General features: G+C 33.8%; 1 protein-coding gene across 1 annotated transcript in view; it reads left to right on the plus strand.

Moving 5' to 3' along the window:
* Positions 1–233: 233 nt before the first annotated feature.
* Positions 234–17,820, plus strand: part of LOC134528019 (methionine aminopeptidase 1) — a 62,470-nt gene continuing 44,883 nt past the window's right edge. The window contains exons 1-4 of the mRNA XM_063361184.1: positions 234–775; positions 9,927–9,978; positions 10,597–10,656; positions 17,261–17,436. Of these exons, the coding sequence (XP_063217254.1) occupies positions 656–775; positions 9,927–9,978; positions 10,597–10,656; positions 17,261–17,436 (408 nt within the window). The 5' untranslated portion in view covers positions 234–655. The remainder of the gene's footprint in view (positions 776–9,926; positions 9,979–10,596; positions 10,657–17,260; positions 17,437–17,820) is intronic.

Consider the following 17,820-nt stretch of genomic DNA (forward strand, 5'->3'; position numbering starts at 1 on the left):
TGACATCACGCCCAAAAATCAAACAGTTTCGCGACCTTTGTACTAGAGCACAAGTCACACCAGCGACACAGTACTGGCTCCTATTATAATACATCTCAACAAGCAACCCAGTAGCACAGAACAAAGGCGTTAGACGACAAATGTAAAATAAAAAATACAAATATAAATATAAATGTAGTGTGAGTGTGTGTGTATGTTTTTTAATGTGCGTTCGTGTCTATGCATATATATTTATATAGTAACTATGTGATTGAGACAAAAAATAGCTATTTTTGAGAAGCAGTGCTTTAAAAAAATAAAATTTGTATTTTACATGATGTATAATTGTGATTATTTTTTTTACAAATACGGAGCAGCGAAGATCTTTTGTAGTTCGTTTTAACTCCCTCAAATTAATAACTGCTTAAAAAGAAAATTTTTGTATGTATTAAGATAAATAAAACTCTTTGTGAGTGAGTTTATACGGTTATTGATCAATCTATTTAAAAGACGCTATTTAAGTTGGTAATTTTAATTTATTAATAATTATTAATTTTATATGTTGTACTGAAAAAAAGGCTTGTTTAGTTCAGTTCAAAAGGCCGGAAGTTGTAGTGTTGTCTACGGCAGAATGATGATTTTTTTTTAAATTCGAAAATAGAAAAATTAAAAAAAAATGGCAGCTGCCACTCCAGATAGTCGCTTATGTGAAACACCTGGATGTAATTCTGCAGCTAAGTTGCAATGTCCGACTTGTATCAAATTTGGTATACAAGGATCATATTTTTGCTCACAGGTGAGGCTCAAGTGCTTACGTTCTAATGTGTAGCTTTCTAAATCTATGTATATTTTTGGCATACACTAGCAAAGTTATCAAAAAACTTGCTGGGTACTTAGGTAAATAATATTTAGGTCACTTGTGATGCAAATCTCTTTAGTAGTTAACCAGTAGTTAACTATTAAGTAAGTTAGGTTAGGTACATAAAAATTAGTGTAAAATCGTGAGAATGTTTGGTTATGTTGAAGCCAGGCCACAATCAAAATAATATCAGCACATGGCTAGTTACAGTGATAAGAACTTGTAAATATTAATACTAACACAGTCACCTGTTTTCATCAGTTATGAACTTAACTTCATTCTTTCGTTAATTTAAGTTTTTTAAGCCTTTTAAAAATTAATGTTGCTGTTTATTTTAATGTAGCTATACTAACCTAACTAACCATCCAAATGGTTTTAAAGTGTTTTAATGTAGCTAACCTATCCGACCACTTTTAATATTTCAATTCATTTTTCCTGCGCAAAAATAAATAAATCCCGAGGTTGGCCGAAGGTGAATATTCGGGTGTAATCGGGAATGGCAGAACTTTATGTGGATCTTAGGACTCTCACGTGAACGAATACATCATGTAAAAAGAAACTTACGTGAGTTTATTCTGTTCATCCTTTTTCCCGGTTTGTTAGGTCAGGTCAGCTACATTATAAATACTTTAAAACTAAACAACCAATAAAATTAATTTTATTATTTTTAATGTCTGTTCAGTTTCAAAGTATTTATAATGTAGCTGACCTGACCTAATCTACCTTTGTCCCATTTTGTTAGGTCAGGTCAGTTACATTATAAATACTTAAAACTATACAACATGTAAAATAAATTGATATTATTTTTAATTTCGGTTTATTTTGAAGTATTTATAATGTAACTAACCTTACCTAATGGAAAATTTCTGTTATTTAGACATTCACGCGCACACGGCAAAATATAAAATGGCGACGGTCAAATTATTACACACGTCTGGTATAGCAAAATAAGAACGGCCATATCTCCAAAAGTATTTGGAATTTTTTATCTCCGCAGGCGGTTCTGAAAAGAGGACGTAAGATAGCATATAATGAAAGTTATTTCATATTTGTACGATTTTTTTTGGCGCTAATCCGTACAATACATATTTACCTTGTAAAATTAAATTCAAGAATATTTTTTTTCCCCCAAAGGAAATTAACCTGTGATCTTTCTAGCTTTAATTCTGTTGTGCGAACATAAAGAACAAAATAAAATATTTGGCACAATCTAGTCAACACACCTATTTTCTTATTCATCAGAATAAGTTCTGGTAAATCTATATTGTACGGATTAGCGCCAAAAAAAATCGTACAAATATGAAATAACTTTCATTATATGCTATCTTACGTCCTCTTTTCAGAACCGCCTGCGGAGATAAAAAATTCCAATTACTTTTGGAGATATCAAATTTTTTAATATTCATTTTTTGGCGATTTTTTAAAAAAAAACTTTTAAAAATCCGAAAATACCTTTATTCTGTGCTATTTAACTTCCTCATTTCATTAAACCCGACGGAGATCAGAAATTCCAAATACTTTCGGAGATATGGAATTTTTTAATTTTCATGTTGTGCACTGATGCGGCGTTTCAGCGGGAAGCCTACGATTCACACATCCTTCTGGACATACCCGAATACTCACGTTGGCAAGCCTTCTTTTCTTAAAATTAGCAAGAAGTAATTAAAAATACTTTAAAACATTGTGGATGGTTGGTTATATTAGGTAAGTATAGCTACATTAAAAAAACTGTAAAATCATTTTATGGTTGCTTAGCAAATAACTTTTTAATATGTAGCTATCCAGCGCTAGGAAACCGTTTTCATGATTTCACAGTATTTTTAATGTAGCTATCCTAACCAAATCAACCATCCACAATGTTTTGAAGTATTTATAATGTAGCTAACATAACCTAATTGATCATTAGTTTTTAATTAGTTGCATATTTATTTACAATAAACAAAAAAAAACCGAAGATGCACGATCGGGCGTTTGCCTCTCGTCTGTTGAAAGAAGGCTTGCCAACGTGAGTATTCGGGTATGTCCAGAAGGATGAGTGAATCGTAGGCTTCCCGCGTTTTTCACCATTGTTGCTTGTTTACAAGTATGATTTTTTTTTTGCGACGTAGTTGAACAACTACATCACGTAAAAAGAAAATTACGTGAGTTCCTACTGTTCATCCTTTTTCCCGGTTTGTTAGGTCAGGTCAGCTACATTATAAATACTTTAAAACTAAACAACCATTAAAATTATTTTTTATTATTTTTAATGTCCGTTCAGTTTCAAAGTATTTATACTGTAGCTGACCTGACCTAATCTACCTTTGTCCCGTTTTTTTAGGTCAGGTCAGTTACATTATAAATACTTAAAACTATACAAGTAAAATTAATTATTATTTTTAATTTCCGTTTATTTTGAAGTATTTATCATGTAACTAACCTTACCTAATGGAAAATTTTTGTTATTTAGGCATTCACGCACACACGGCAAAATATAAAATGGCGTCTGTTAAATGATTACATAGGGCTTGTATTGCAAAATAAGAACGGCGATATCTCCAAAAGTAATTGGAATTTTTAATCTCCGCAGGCGGTTCTGAAAAGAGGACGTAAAAGAGCATATAATGAAAGTTATTTCATATTTGTACAATTTTTTTTGGCGCTAATCCGTACAATACAGATTTACCTAAGTTCTCATATTATGACATAGGATTTTCAGAAACACTGGCCGAATCATATCACGGTGTATCAATAGGCATTATTAAGCAATAGTTCACCGAGAGTGAACTCTTATTTAATTCTGTTACCGGCTTGTGTAAATGCTTAATACAGTGTGCATTTGTAACTAGGTAAATTTAATTTCATGGGGTTTCCTTTTGTGTATAATACTATGTTGTGCCAGTAGGCCTACTGATAGTGTCCAAGCCTTTAGGTACATTTAAAATACTGTAATCTTGTGTGAGTGGTATTTTAGGTAAAGTTATTGGTAAATATAGTGCACAGGGGCAAATAGAATCACAGAAAACAAAAATTAGGTAGAATTTTTTTTTTTTACATTCTTACCTTCTTCCTAATCACTGTAAAACAGCATTGTGATATTTTTAGTATTTCATTGGCTACGGCAGAATTGTTAGAATTGTTTTACAGTAGCATATTCATAAAAGGAAATGATTTTCACCATTTTGAATTCTTGGAACAAAGCGTTTACGTATATTGTTCGAAATATGAAAATACATTTTAATAATAATTTTTCTTAGTCATTATATAAAACTTAATTGTGATACTGTATCTTGAAGTTTACCTTTAACCGTTTTATCGGATAGCTAAATACACTCTTTAAAATAATAATTGTACTGTTGTTTGCTACCTACTTGGAAGCAATCATACCAACTATAGAAGTATTTGTGACACAGGATAATATAAGGTACCTAATAAACCATGTTAAACTTTATTATGTAAACTTATAATTATTTATTGGGTTTTTTATTTCTTAATTTATTTTACACTATCTTCGTTATTGTGAAAATAAAGCCATCTTTTCTACTTGGATACTTTGACTACATTTCAAAATCTTTTGTTTCCTCTTTTTTTCTGTTACAGCATTTTGTAATGTAAATATGTGTTTTGCTTTATAATAGTGTAGCAGAGACTGTTTTCCATGAGAGATGTCCCATATCCAGCTATCACCACCCTACTGTTTACTTGAGTTCTAGTTGCAACTTGATCCTGTAACTACAAGATCCTTCAGAGATCCTTTGCTGTTTTCAAAAAGACAGGAATATTTAATGTCAATACCTACATTACGGGAAGGGTTTTCCATTTCAAGTGAATAGTTTTATTGTATTAGTATTGTATTGTAGTATTGTTCAATAATCACTTGAAGTGGGTAACAAAGTGAGTCTTGGCCGCGGCTGTAGGCTACTGACATAAAGTCCCTGTCTTTTTGAAAACAGCGTTGGCTACGCTGTATTCCTAACATTTCTGGACAACCACAGGATCAAGTTGCAGCTGCTATCAACTAAACATTAGGATGGTGACAACAATCAGGGCAATCTCTCATAGAAATAAGTCTTGACTATGTTATTAAGGTACAACACAAAAAAAAAATGTGTCTATATTTACATTACGTACTTACATTATAGACGATGAAACAGTTTGAAATGTAGTCGAAGTATCTCACAAAGTGATAACTTCGTTTTCAAAATAACAGAGTATTGTGTAAAATAAATTAAAAGAACTAAATAAAACATGATTTTAAGTTAACATAGCAAAGATTAGCATGGTTTATGAGGTAAGATGGTAGCCCTGAACCATGAGAGTACCCTCAGACTGGGAAATCACATAATATAGTTATTTATAAGAACTTTCTACTAGGAAAGTCCCCAGCTATGTAATGTTTTAAGTTTTTTGTATGATTAGTCATGGCTAGTCATCGGTTAGAAGTTGCCATGTGAGGTCGTGTTTGTCAGGGGTCACAAATCATTTAATGTAGTTAAGTAAATGTTATGCTTGTGGTCAGGACAATGCTGTTTTTAACCTTTATGTCGGACATTTGTTTTATTTAGAAGATTAGACTACGGGTGGCAGTGTAGGCCTAGTGGAACATTATTGTAATATTGTTGGCCACGTCAGGAGGTCAAGGGCCACACGGCCATTAGTATCATGTTTTATGTTCAGAAGCTACGGCGGGACATTAAAAAATTAATAATTGGAATAATTTTGCTGTTTTATTGACATCAAATGTTTTCTAATGCCAAATGATGAGTTACCCAGGAACAATGTTGATTTAAATGGACAGTGTGACAAATTTTTTGGTAAAGGAAAAAAATTTACAGTATTCGGCTAATAAAGTCATGAACAGTTGTGGCATAGCACACTGCTCTTTCTCAAACTTTACAGAGGTTTTTTTATGATATTTCATTAAGGTATTACATTAGCTGATATGTAGGGTAGGTTCAAGGTCATGGTGACCTATTGTTGTAACTCTTTATGGTCTTGAATAATAGCCTCTGATATTTAGTTATTTTATTTAGAAAATCCTTTTAACTGTGTTTTTATGGGTTTTCACATTGTTTGTAAGGTTACTATTTGTGTTATCAATGTTTTAGAATTTTATTTTCCTTCAATGTTTTTGATATTTACCTAATTGTAATTCTGCATGTGAATTCTTTTGCAATTTTTTATTACATTTATATCATATTTGGTGTTGTTTTATAAAAATTAAGGATGAGACAAGAGCGCTACTCAACAGCACCCATTTTACAGACATTTTACCAGTTACCGAGTCATGCTGGTGCTTTCCGCATGTATTTCTGATGATGGGAAAATCTGTAGTTATTAGCTCACACGGAAAGTTGTAGATTTATCACTGTTTTAGTACCAGTCAAATCAGAAAGGACTTTTTTTATAAGTTGGTTTTTTACATAAATGCTTTGATGTGAAGGATAATTTATTTTGTATGGTATTGTGTCCTTGTATATAAGAGGTGTGGTGTGATTGGTGGGTGAGGTCACTTGGCTGCCTCTTCCCGGCATGGCTATACCCTTTCTTAGCATGACTAATGCGTTCCTAAAAATGTTTTTTATTCAAATTCTGAAGCATTAGTTTCCATAAATAGCAAGACTAATTTACTTAACGTGTTCCAAATGTGTAGGGAAATATTCTTTACGTAATATAAATATATAGAATTGATAAATATGTCACCATTGACGCCCCATAGCGGAAGATAGGTGGTTATGTACTTATAGTCAGTCGGCTGGTTGACTTGCCTGCATGGGCGTGACCAACTCACGTCGCGTACCTTTACACAAACTTTCCAAACCATCCTTTACTGGCAGTGAAACCAATATTACTGTCCAGATATTTACATTTTAATTTTTCAAAAATTAAAGTGCTTATTCCCTTACCACTGCTTGGTTCACACCAAATACTGTAGAGGGAGAATACAGGACAGCTCTATACTAATAGCACAGCCGCGCGGGCGAAGAGCGTCAGCGCTGCTACCTAGCGGCTCGGCGTGATAACAGCACCCACGGCCATACATTCCAAGCCTAAAATGTATTAAATTCAACTCGTCATTGCACCTAGACTAATAAACAGATTCTTTTGAAAAAAATTGTGTTGAACCTTCGTATTCTTTGCGGCCATGCAGATGTAAATTTATTTGCTTAAAAGTTAGTTGCTTTCGATGTAAAAAATAGTTAACAATGAACAGCATATTTTCAAGGAAAATTGAAGTAAAAATTTTCAAAGCATTCTATAGCTAATCATCGTTCATTTAGGGAATTATCTAATGAATTAATTAAATTATCCAAATTTTTTAGCCACTAAATACTATTGATTTGCTATCGTTCAACAACATATTGGTTAAAAGTTTTTTTTTATGAATATGTGCAATATAATGAGTACAGTTGTTCATATAGTGTATAATACGTATATAATAATTATATGTACAGTTAACAGAGATTTGAGCACGATATTATGAAATTAAATAACATGTACATTTAAATAATATTGAAAATAAAAGGGAGATGAAAAAATACGTAATTTCAGTATGACATAAATATGTAGAAGTACATAGCGTTTGACACAATGTAAAAAAACAATATAATCCTTAAATTAGAACTTACAATTGCACCATCTTAAGCTATCATAAATATTAAATATGTATTAATACCTCGTTACTTAAAAATAATAATATTTAAATTAATGCATTATTACAATGGTACCAGAGCTAGAACAAGTTTTACAAGATTCACTTCCATTGTAAATGAAAAAGGCAAATAATATACAAGAGACAAATATGCTTGTAAAATTTTATCCAGCTGTACCTAAATAGGTAGCAAGAAGTTTATTTTCCCCGATCATACCTTATAACCACTGCTATGCTAGATATTCCATACAATTTACATGTGCATGATTTTTTTTTCTTTTTTTTTTCTTTACTCCGGGTTCTCCCACATTCATCGTAAAACAAATATATTTATGTCATAATCAATTGTTTTATAAAAGGTGTAAACGATGCTTTTGCGAGGAAATACATTATCTGAAAAGGAATTGTGTGAAAATAAGAAGAAAAAAACAAAGCATAAAATCACTATAATATCAACAAACCAAGAAATAAGGCATATTTAGTTAACAATGAAAGCGGGAAGTGGGAAATATTACAACTCACGATAGTATGTTTTTCTAAAATAAATATTTTGACTTGGGGAAAATTTTTACGTTCTATAAGGCAATAGAATTAAAAAAAATTTTTTTAATAATAATTCCTTTCAATTCTGACGGTTAATCTTTGTACTTCAGCGAGTTTAGTTTCTGAGGTTTTCGTATGGCGCGACCGTGGTCGCGGCAGCTAGGGGTAGTCATCACGCCGAGCCGCGAGAGCGCAGCACCGTCGGTTTCTCGCGAAAACGAGCAAGCTGTCCTGTATTCTCCCTCTACAGTATTTGTTCACACCAATCCTGTCAGGCCTGTAATTTTTTTTTCATTGCACCATTCATTTAACAACCTTTCCATGTGAATCATCTGTTCATTTCTGTTTTCGGTATCTAATGTCAAATATATTCCTGGTATTACAACCAACAGTGTAGCCGGGTCACTCATTGCTAGTGCTGTGCCGAAAGGTCGTGCGAGGCGATGGCTTACCAACAAACTTTGAGTGCATGAGGGCTGAAAATTCCACATCTGTGGTCACGGCGATGCAGCTTAAAGTTGAACCTTTTTATTCTATTTTGTACGTTTTAATTAGAAATTAGGTCTTAGATGTGCTGCTGAAGGCCCGGCGTGGCTAGTTGGTCCACCGGTATGTAGTTCCCTTCCCACAGAGGTGACCAAGACGGGGACATTATTTCATTATGGCACAGGACTGTAAAGAGTGATTGATAAAAGTGAGTGTTTTCTTCCGGTCACAGTGTCTAATGGACATGTAAATTCAACTGGAGAAGAATAAACACCAAATCTTATTTTTAACTCGTATTCGAAAACAACCATTAACAGTTTCGAGTAAATTTTCAGTCACAGGCATAATTTTACAAACAACTACCTGCAACATCCTATGGTATATTTTCCAAGTGTTTCCTGTATGTGCAAGGAACATTCGTCATGTTAGCCAGGCAGGATTGTGACATGTCACACAGTCTTGAGTTTATTACCTGTAGGACACCATAATTTTGCAAGTGCTTTACGGAGGTACGTGCAATTCAGACCATAGCTAACCAGAAAGATTTGGAACTGTCACACACTTTACATTATTTATATATTCTGAGCCAATTATTTGTACACACATTTACTGTCATATTGTCAGCATTTTCACAAAAAAAAAAAAAAATATATATATATATATATATATATTTTTTTTCTAATAGAGAAGCCTGTGAACAGAGTGAAAGAAAGATCTTGTTAGTGTACTTTTAAAAATTACCTTCATAGTTTTAGTAATTTTATTTTGTAATTTTAGTAAATTTAGTGGTGAAAACTATTCAAATTTGACCATTTAATATTAACCTTTTTTTTTAAAAGAAAAAGAAAATTGAGTTAAATTTCATGGATGAACACAAAAAAAAATTAATCAAGGTGATATTTAGATTAATAGAAAATAAATTGATGAAACTTGGTTTGTGAAATCACCCCTGATTAGTGTGTTGAATGTAGTAAATAATAAAAGAAAATTTATAAAACATTTTACTTAAAACCCCAAAGAAACCAATTTGTAATTTTTTCTTAACGTTTCCCAATTTTTTTTACATTTAGGGGCTATTAAGAAAATCTTTGCTAGTTATTGCATATACTTACTTTGTCCCTCAATTTGTGCCAAGCCGTTATCTACCATACCTTTTTCGCTAATTTTCAACAGAGTCAAGGAGTAACTATTGTTCAGTCTTATGAGACATACTCATCAAGTCATGGAATTACGTATGTAGTCATTACCTACCACGCAATGTCACTACAGCATTTTAACTTTTTGAATAGAATGAAGTTCCTATAACCTTGGGGGATAAAAACTGTTATTACAATTTTTTTTAAGAAAATAAATTGAGTTTTATTTTAGTTAATTCTATCACTTAATGCAACATGATTAGCTATTACTAGAGTGAAATTTTTTTTGCAGGATTGTTTCAAGAGCAGCTGGAAAACACACAAGGTGCTTCACAAAATAGCTCGTAAGTAAAGTTTGTTTTCAATATCATCTTGTCTTAAAATGAATGACTTTTCTAATAAGTTTTTATAGGGACGGATTTATTTTTAAATTGCTAACAAAGAGATTTTCTATAGTAAATATTTGTGTGAATAATGGTTTGAAATTAAAATATTTTAAAAGTTTAAAGGTGTGATACCTACACTTCAATTATTTTTAAAAGTACTTAATCTAACTTATTTTGCAGGCACTGCAGCACAGTGTTCCTCAGTTTTAATACTCTTGTTATTTAATAGTTAGTTTCTTGAACTGGATTTTAAATAGATAATTGAATTAAAGGATAATAATAATATTAATAATAATTTTCTGATTTTTAGTCACATTTTGCAACATTCAATTTTTATTTACTTTAGAAAATGCAGTTTTACATTTGAATGTTTTAAATTTAATCCAAAATGGGTTTTGGCATCTAATTGGCCATTTTTCTTGAAATTGTATTAGGGCCTAAAGGTTTTTGTATCTCTAAAGATAAACTTCAGAACATAATATGTAAATCACTTAAGTTAGGGGCTTAAAAGTTGTGGTAGTTTGTGTGACTTATGGAAACACACATGTGTAACATTTCCCATTTTGTTTTAAACAGAAGGCGAGGAGAAGGATGAGACTAATGCTTATGACCCGTGGCCTTCGTACAGGTTTACAGGTAAGATTGAAGTTTTGTTGAATATCATCAGATATATGTTCAAAGCTACAAAATTTTGGAAATATTGTTTATATGTTCTTGATGTTGAGGCTTAGTTCAGCTTGATGTGTTAGAGACTTTTGTCAGAGGGACTGAATATTTCTGTGAGAGTACTGGTGATGTAAATCTCCCCCTCCTAGGCATTTTGAAAGATACAAGCTTATATGTACTATACTCAATTTTATTAATTCAATACTTTGTGGTTGAGTGGATACAACACTCACCTCCCACCAAGGTGGTCTGAGTTCGATTCTCGGCGGGATTTAACCTGGATTTTTCACAAGTAGTAAACGTGGTGGATGTTGCCATAGCCTGTGGGTTTTCTCTAGGTACTTCCATTTCCCTCACCATCTCATTCTGTCCCTACTTCATACCCCATAACCTCTCACCTCATGCATTCTCCAGGCTGGCCGGAACTACAGGTCTGTCCCTAGGGTAGGTCAGCCGGCTCCTATGAGCCTCAGGCAGGAAACTACATGTTGATTTTCATTTCACTTAAGGGGACTTTGTTCCAGCATCCTTGGAGCTTTACAATATTCTCATAACAAGTTTAACTAAGCTACCATGACACAAAATACCTCACAAGTCTCTTAATCACAGATATCATGACACACTCGCGCACCAGGTAAAGATTGACCTTCCCCCTTCCCAACATCTGCACTATTAAAGTGTCAAGCAACAAGCAGCAGCTGTGAGCCACCCGTAATCCTGCCCCGCCATTGTAGCCGATGATTTGAACAAAGTGACGTGTGTTGCTATCTGGCGATTAAATCCCAAAAAAGCTAATTATTGGAATGGGTTGTTCTGGGTGTTGCTGTTACGTACTCTCGGCCGAGTATTTGAGGATACGGTGGCAGCGTCTTAGATATTTACATTTTTTTAAAGGACAGGGTGGAAGGGTGTATCCAGCTTAGAACAGTTAGGGAGGAGGTGGGGGATTTTTCTGAATTCAATCTCTTTCATGATCAACAATAATAAAAAAAAATAAGACTTAAAAAAAAACTGTTATCACTAATGCTGCTTTTTGCAATGTTTTAATACACAATCACTAAAGGGCGAACACTATTTTTTCCACTTCGGGAGGGAGGACAGCTGCTTCCTTCTTGGCCCAAGCCCTTGACAGGATGTACCGTAAATATTATTTTACATTGCCTGTTAGATATAAATTAACTGTAAGTGCAGATTGTTCAGCATAGGCGACTTTAATTGTGTTGAATGTTTGCTACAGTCCGTGAACATTGACCTAAGATAGGTGCCATGAACCGTCAAGCCGTAGAATGTAATGTGGAAGCTTTGCTGAAAGATATGACATTTTTGTCATAAACATCTGTTTCTGTTTGGTTGATCTTGTTTATCTTATAGTATGCAGGGTCAGTCCATATCAAGTGGTCCAGCTCTGGTTGCTCGACTATTTTTTAAAAAATTCATAATTTGAGCCTTGTTAACATTATGTATTGACAGTTTAAAACTGACACAGTTAAATTTTTATTCTCACTAGTTTGATTATGGCAGCCATTTTTTTGTCATGGGGCGCGACAATTTTTACATTTACAAGGGTTCAGCTACATTGCTATATCTTGGCTCTGGTAGGCCATATCATGATGAAACAAAATCTGAGGGGTTAAGCACATTTTAAGCTACAATTCTGATGACAAACCATTTTTTTAACATCACTCAATCTTGCCAACTTTAAAGGTTGAACTTGTGCCTTAGAATTGCAAAAATTTGCATTTTCATAAATTTTTTTAAGAGTGAAGGCAGTATCTGTTGGGCTTCAAAATATTTATGGATGTGCTTATGTAATAGTAGAGTAAATACAAATTATTTGGAGTGTGAGACTGCAATACTTTTTTTTTTACAATTTTGTAAAAACCAGTTTTTTCAGATTTTTGCTTACTTTACGGCTTAATATCTCTGGTGGGCAGTTATCTAAAAATCTTAAATTTACACACAATTAAGTACTCCATGGTACATAACTCCTGTAAAAATTTAGACTTTGAGATTCAACTGGTTCGGTAGTTACAGCCTTACCAAACTTGTGTAAAATTGCATTTTTTTTTGCAACAATGAAACTATAATAAATTCTAATTATATTTTTAAAAATCTTAATACCCTAAAATTGGCATTTACTATGCAATTGAAAAGAGTTCTCCGACTAAGAACATTAAAAAAATATGCCTGAGATGTTTACCACTGTTTGGAGTGTGCAGGTCTTAACAGGCACGGACTTGCTCTAGTATGGTCTGGTATTTGTTCCATCCTGTTAGTCTGCCAGCAGCTCTGGTATAGGAAAGGTGGTTTGTGTTTCCATGAAGGTTTTTTGTTTTTCGGTATGGAGAAAGTGTTCAATAGGACATTTAACAAATGAACAATGCCACAAATGTGTTTATGGTTCAGTGCAACAGGAATTGAAGAAAATCTGTGTGTTTAGTTTAGAACAGCAACAGCTAATATTTACCAGAGTTTCTAGTGATGTTAAGTCTGTATGTAAGTACCATGAGATTAAGTATCTTATTAAATATCACCATATATTTGGCCGGTATTGCAGTGATCCTTTACAAATACATAAAAAGGCAATCACAAAAGGACTTAGGGAAATACTTCCTGAACACATGTATAAAAAAACAAACTACAATTTACTGCTTGTCCCTGGTAAGTCCTTGTGTCCTACATGCTACAAAAAAATATTTGTGACAGCAAATGATGGAACAGGGGACACATGTGATTCAGACTTTATTACAGAGATTGAAAAGTTGGGAAAAGTAGACAATGTATGTACTCAATTAGGGGTTTCGCCAGCATCTAAAATAAGGAAATTGGGTTTAGATAAAAGACCACAAGCAATAGCTGACAAGATCAGTAAAGTTTCAAATGTTTTGAAAAGAAATCTTGAGGAATCTTTTGATGAAGTGATGGAAAACAGAGAAGCAAGTGAAGAGTCTGTAGAAGAGTTTGACGAATTAATCAAGAAACTGAAGGATAAATGTGCTGTTGCAGGAAAAGAAATGAAAGTGAAAATAATTAGTTTACTTCCAAATTCATGGAGTCGACTAAGAATAGCTCAAGAGTTCAATGTATCTGATCGTTTGGTAAAACTGACAAGAGACCTAGTGAAAGATCAGGGCATTCTACCAGAGTTGGGAAAGAAAAAGGGTTTTGGCATTCAATCAGAGGTGGTTACTACAGTCCGTGAATTCTATGAAAGTGATGAATACAGTCGTCTTTGTCCCGGAAAAAAAGACTGTTTATCTGTAAAAATAAATAACATGAAATGTCAAAAGCAGAAGAGGCTGGTGCTTTGCAATTTGAATGAATTGTTTGTGGAATTTAAATCTAAACATCCAGACTGTAGAATTGGAAGATCAAAATTCATTGAACTCAGACCTAAGTGGTGTGTCACAGCCGGATCATCGGGAACACACAATGTTTGTGTTTGTACTTATCATCAGAATGTTAAGCTAATGGTTGACGGTGCAAAGCTTATGAAAGATTACAAAGACCTACTTGCTATACTCGTTTGTGATATGAGTAGTTACGAGTGTATGATGGGCAAATGTGTTAAATGTCCAGGAAGTGAAGCCCTAGTATCTCTGTTTGATGAATTTGAAGAAAGTGATGCCATCCCAGACAACATAATTTTTCAACAATGGACCACAACAGATAGAGCTGAAATGATAACTGTTATTCAGCCAAAAGAAGAATTCTTTCTGTCCCTTATTGAAAAACTTGATTCACTTAAAACTCATCATTTTATATCAAAGATTCAAAGTCAGCATTTGAGAGAGAAGAAGGAGAAACTTAACGAAACAGAGTGCATTGTTCTTGCAGACTTCGCAGAAAACTTTACATTTGTTATCCAAGACGAGATTCAGAGCTACCACTGGGTAAATCGCCAAGCAACTGTTCATCCTTTTGTGTATTATTACAAAGAAAACGATAAACTTCTAACCCAATGTGTTTGTGTAATCAGTGATCATTTGGACCATAACACAACAACAGTGCATACATTTCAATCTCATCTTATGAAACACTTAAAAGACACTGTTCCTTCGGTTCAACATATAATTTACTTCTCAGATGGATCATCAAGTCAGTACAAAAATAAGAAAAATTTAATTAATGTCTGTCACCACAAGAATGATTTCGGTCTTAGTGCTGAGTGGAATTTCTTCGCAACATCACATGGAAAAAATGCATGTGATGGTGTTGGAGGAACAACAAAAAGGGAAGTAACAAAGGCAAGTCTTCAAAGAACAGTCAAGGATCACATTCTTTCCCCTGAAGATATGTATATGTACTGTACACAGACTATTAAAGGTATCAAATATATATATGTTAAAGAAGAGGAAATTACCGCTTGACAAGAAGAGTTGAAACCTAGGTTCGACAACTGCCAACGGCTCCCTGGAACACGAAAATTTCACCGCTTTGTTCCTCTCACCGAGATTATAATGAGATGCTATGCAACGTCCAAATCAGAAGAGTATGAGGATCTTCCAGTTTCAACCAAGTCCATCCCCATGAATCTTCGGAACAATGACATTATCGCCTGTGTGTATGACGAACAGTGGTGGCTAGGAGTCATTGAAGAAGTTAATTTTGTGAACAATGATATTTACGTAAAATTTTACAACCCAGCTGGACCTAGAACATCATTTAAGATGTCATGTGCAGACAGAGTGTGGGTGCCGCTTAAGAATGTGTTGAGGAAGCTTAGTCCATCAGAGCTATCCACAGCAACTGGACGTTCACACAACATTTCAGCATCATTATCTGAAGAAATTTCAATGCTGTTTAACAAACATAAGAAATAAGGTACAAATTAAAATCGTAAATCATTTGTCTGTTTAAAAATGTGATATAGAATGACTGTTATAATTAATATTTTTGTGCATAGTATAAATGTGTTTTGGCAACAAACTTTAGTGTAATACTTTTTATGACTTAGTACAGCACTTACAGCATATATATAAAATAATTAAGAACGTATATAAAATTACTAGGGTTGCTTTTATTTATGCAAATAAATAAAAAAAAATACGAGTTTGGCAAGGCTGTAACTTCCGAACCAGTTGAATCTCAAAGTCTAAAGTTTTGCAGGAGTTATGTACCATGGAGTACTTAATTGTGTGTAAATTTAAGATTTTTAGATAACTGCCCACCAGAGATATTAAGCCGTAAAGTAAGCAAAAATCTGAAAAAACTGGTTTTTACAAAATTGTAAAAAAAAAAGTATTGAAGTCTCACACTCCAAATAATTTGTATTTACTCTACTATTACATAAGCACATCCATAAATATTTTGAAGCCCAACAGATACTGCCTTCACTCTTAAAAAAATTTATGAAAATGCAAATTTTTGCAATTCTAAGGCACAAGTTCAACCTTTAAAGTTGGCAAGATTGAGTGATGTTAAAAAAATGGTTTGTCATCAGAATTGTAGCTTAAAATGTGCTTAACCCCTCAGATTTTGTTTCATCATGATATGGCCTACCAGAGCCAAGATATAGCAATGTAGCTGAACCCTTGTAAATGTAAAAATTGTCGCGCCCCATGACAAAAAAAAATGGCTGCCATAATCAAACTAATGAGAATAAAAAATTAACTGTGTCAGTTTTAAATTGTCAATACATAATGTTAACAAGGCTCAAAATATCAATTTTTTTAAAATTGATGAAGCTTCCAATAAATTTTTTTTTGGACCACTTCATATGGATTGACCCTGCAGTGAATTATTATCTTTTGACTCTGTTGGGTACTCTTCACACTAAATTATGTTTGAATTGCTTAGGTTTAAAGCTCTCAATCAGGATTTCTTTAAAATGTCAATTTGATACGGGATACCATTGTTTATCAAAAATTTCACTTACAATTTAAAGTGTAAACCAACAAAATTTAATTGCAAATGTGTGTGAAATACAGTCTTTTGGGCCACAGCATCACCTTCCTGTTAAGTACAGTTTACTGAACATTTTGTTAAACAATTTTGTTTATTTACCATGCGGGAATTAGGTTTATAGTTCTTCTTGTTTGTGTTAAAGAATGTCTTGAAAATAAAGTTTATTCACATGGTTTATCTTACTTCTTAAATGTATAAAGTCAACAAATGATGTATCTTAGAAATGCCAGTGAATTTCTTGGGGTTAAAATTTTTAAGAAGCTAATATATAACAATACAATGCTAATGTTTTGATTTCTTAATTTCCTTCTTCAAATGTATCTCTATCAAATATTTCTCCGAATATCAATTCTTTTGTACACTTAAGATTTTATGGTGTTTGAGGTTTTCATTTGCTCATCCATAGTGTTACTGAAATTAAAAAATCTTTAATCAAAATTGGTAACTTTTAGGAGGTTGGGAAAAAAATTTCTTGTTGTGTATTCTACCATATAGTGCAAGATATTATGAATGATTTGTGTTTGTTAAAGACTGGAAAATCATTGAAAAACAACACATGACATTTTGGATGAGCAGCGATGAGGTAGTGACATGGTGGTAAAGAGCAGTGTGCATGAGGGTATGTGGACCGCGCCATGCAGGGCAGTGTGGCTTGCACGTTTCGCAGGGAAGTTGCGGCCGCACCCCCAGGCGTCCCGGCGCGTCGTCCCGCCCCACATCCCCCGGCCGGACTACGCGGACCACCCACGGGGCGTGCCTCTGTCGGAGCAGTCGGCCCGCGGCAGCGCCCACATCAGAGTGCTCTCCGACGAGGAGGTGGAGGGGATGCGCGTGGCCTGCAAGGTGCGTCGTTGCATTCAGGGGCCCGCCCAGAGGGGTGTGTCTGTGTTGGTGCTTCTGGCGTGGTCAAAACTAGCGTGCAGTATTCTCGTCATGCATGGGGCAACTATGAACATATGGTGGATATGATAGATAAAGGTTGTTAATTGTTCTTGCCCTTCCAGAGTACGAACAGTGACGTTCGTGACACTTTGTGGATGGTACTGTTTTTTTATCATGTAATCGTCGCACATTTCATACTAAAATCAAGTTTGAAAAGTAGGGGTGTAATTTTATAAGCGTAAAAAAAATTTTTTTGTTAGGTAAAGTTATTCATGAAAACAAAACCCATTTGTGGAAAGTACGTTTATTTAAAAAGTGGAGTTTACAAGAGCACGCCAAACAATT

The sequence above is a fragment of the Bacillus rossius genome, chromosome 1 (assembly GCF_032445375.1).
Source record: "Bacillus rossius redtenbacheri isolate Brsri chromosome 1, Brsri_v3, whole genome shotgun sequence".
Lineage (NCBI taxonomy): Eukaryota > Metazoa > Arthropoda > Insecta > Phasmatodea > Bacillidae > Bacillus > Bacillus rossius.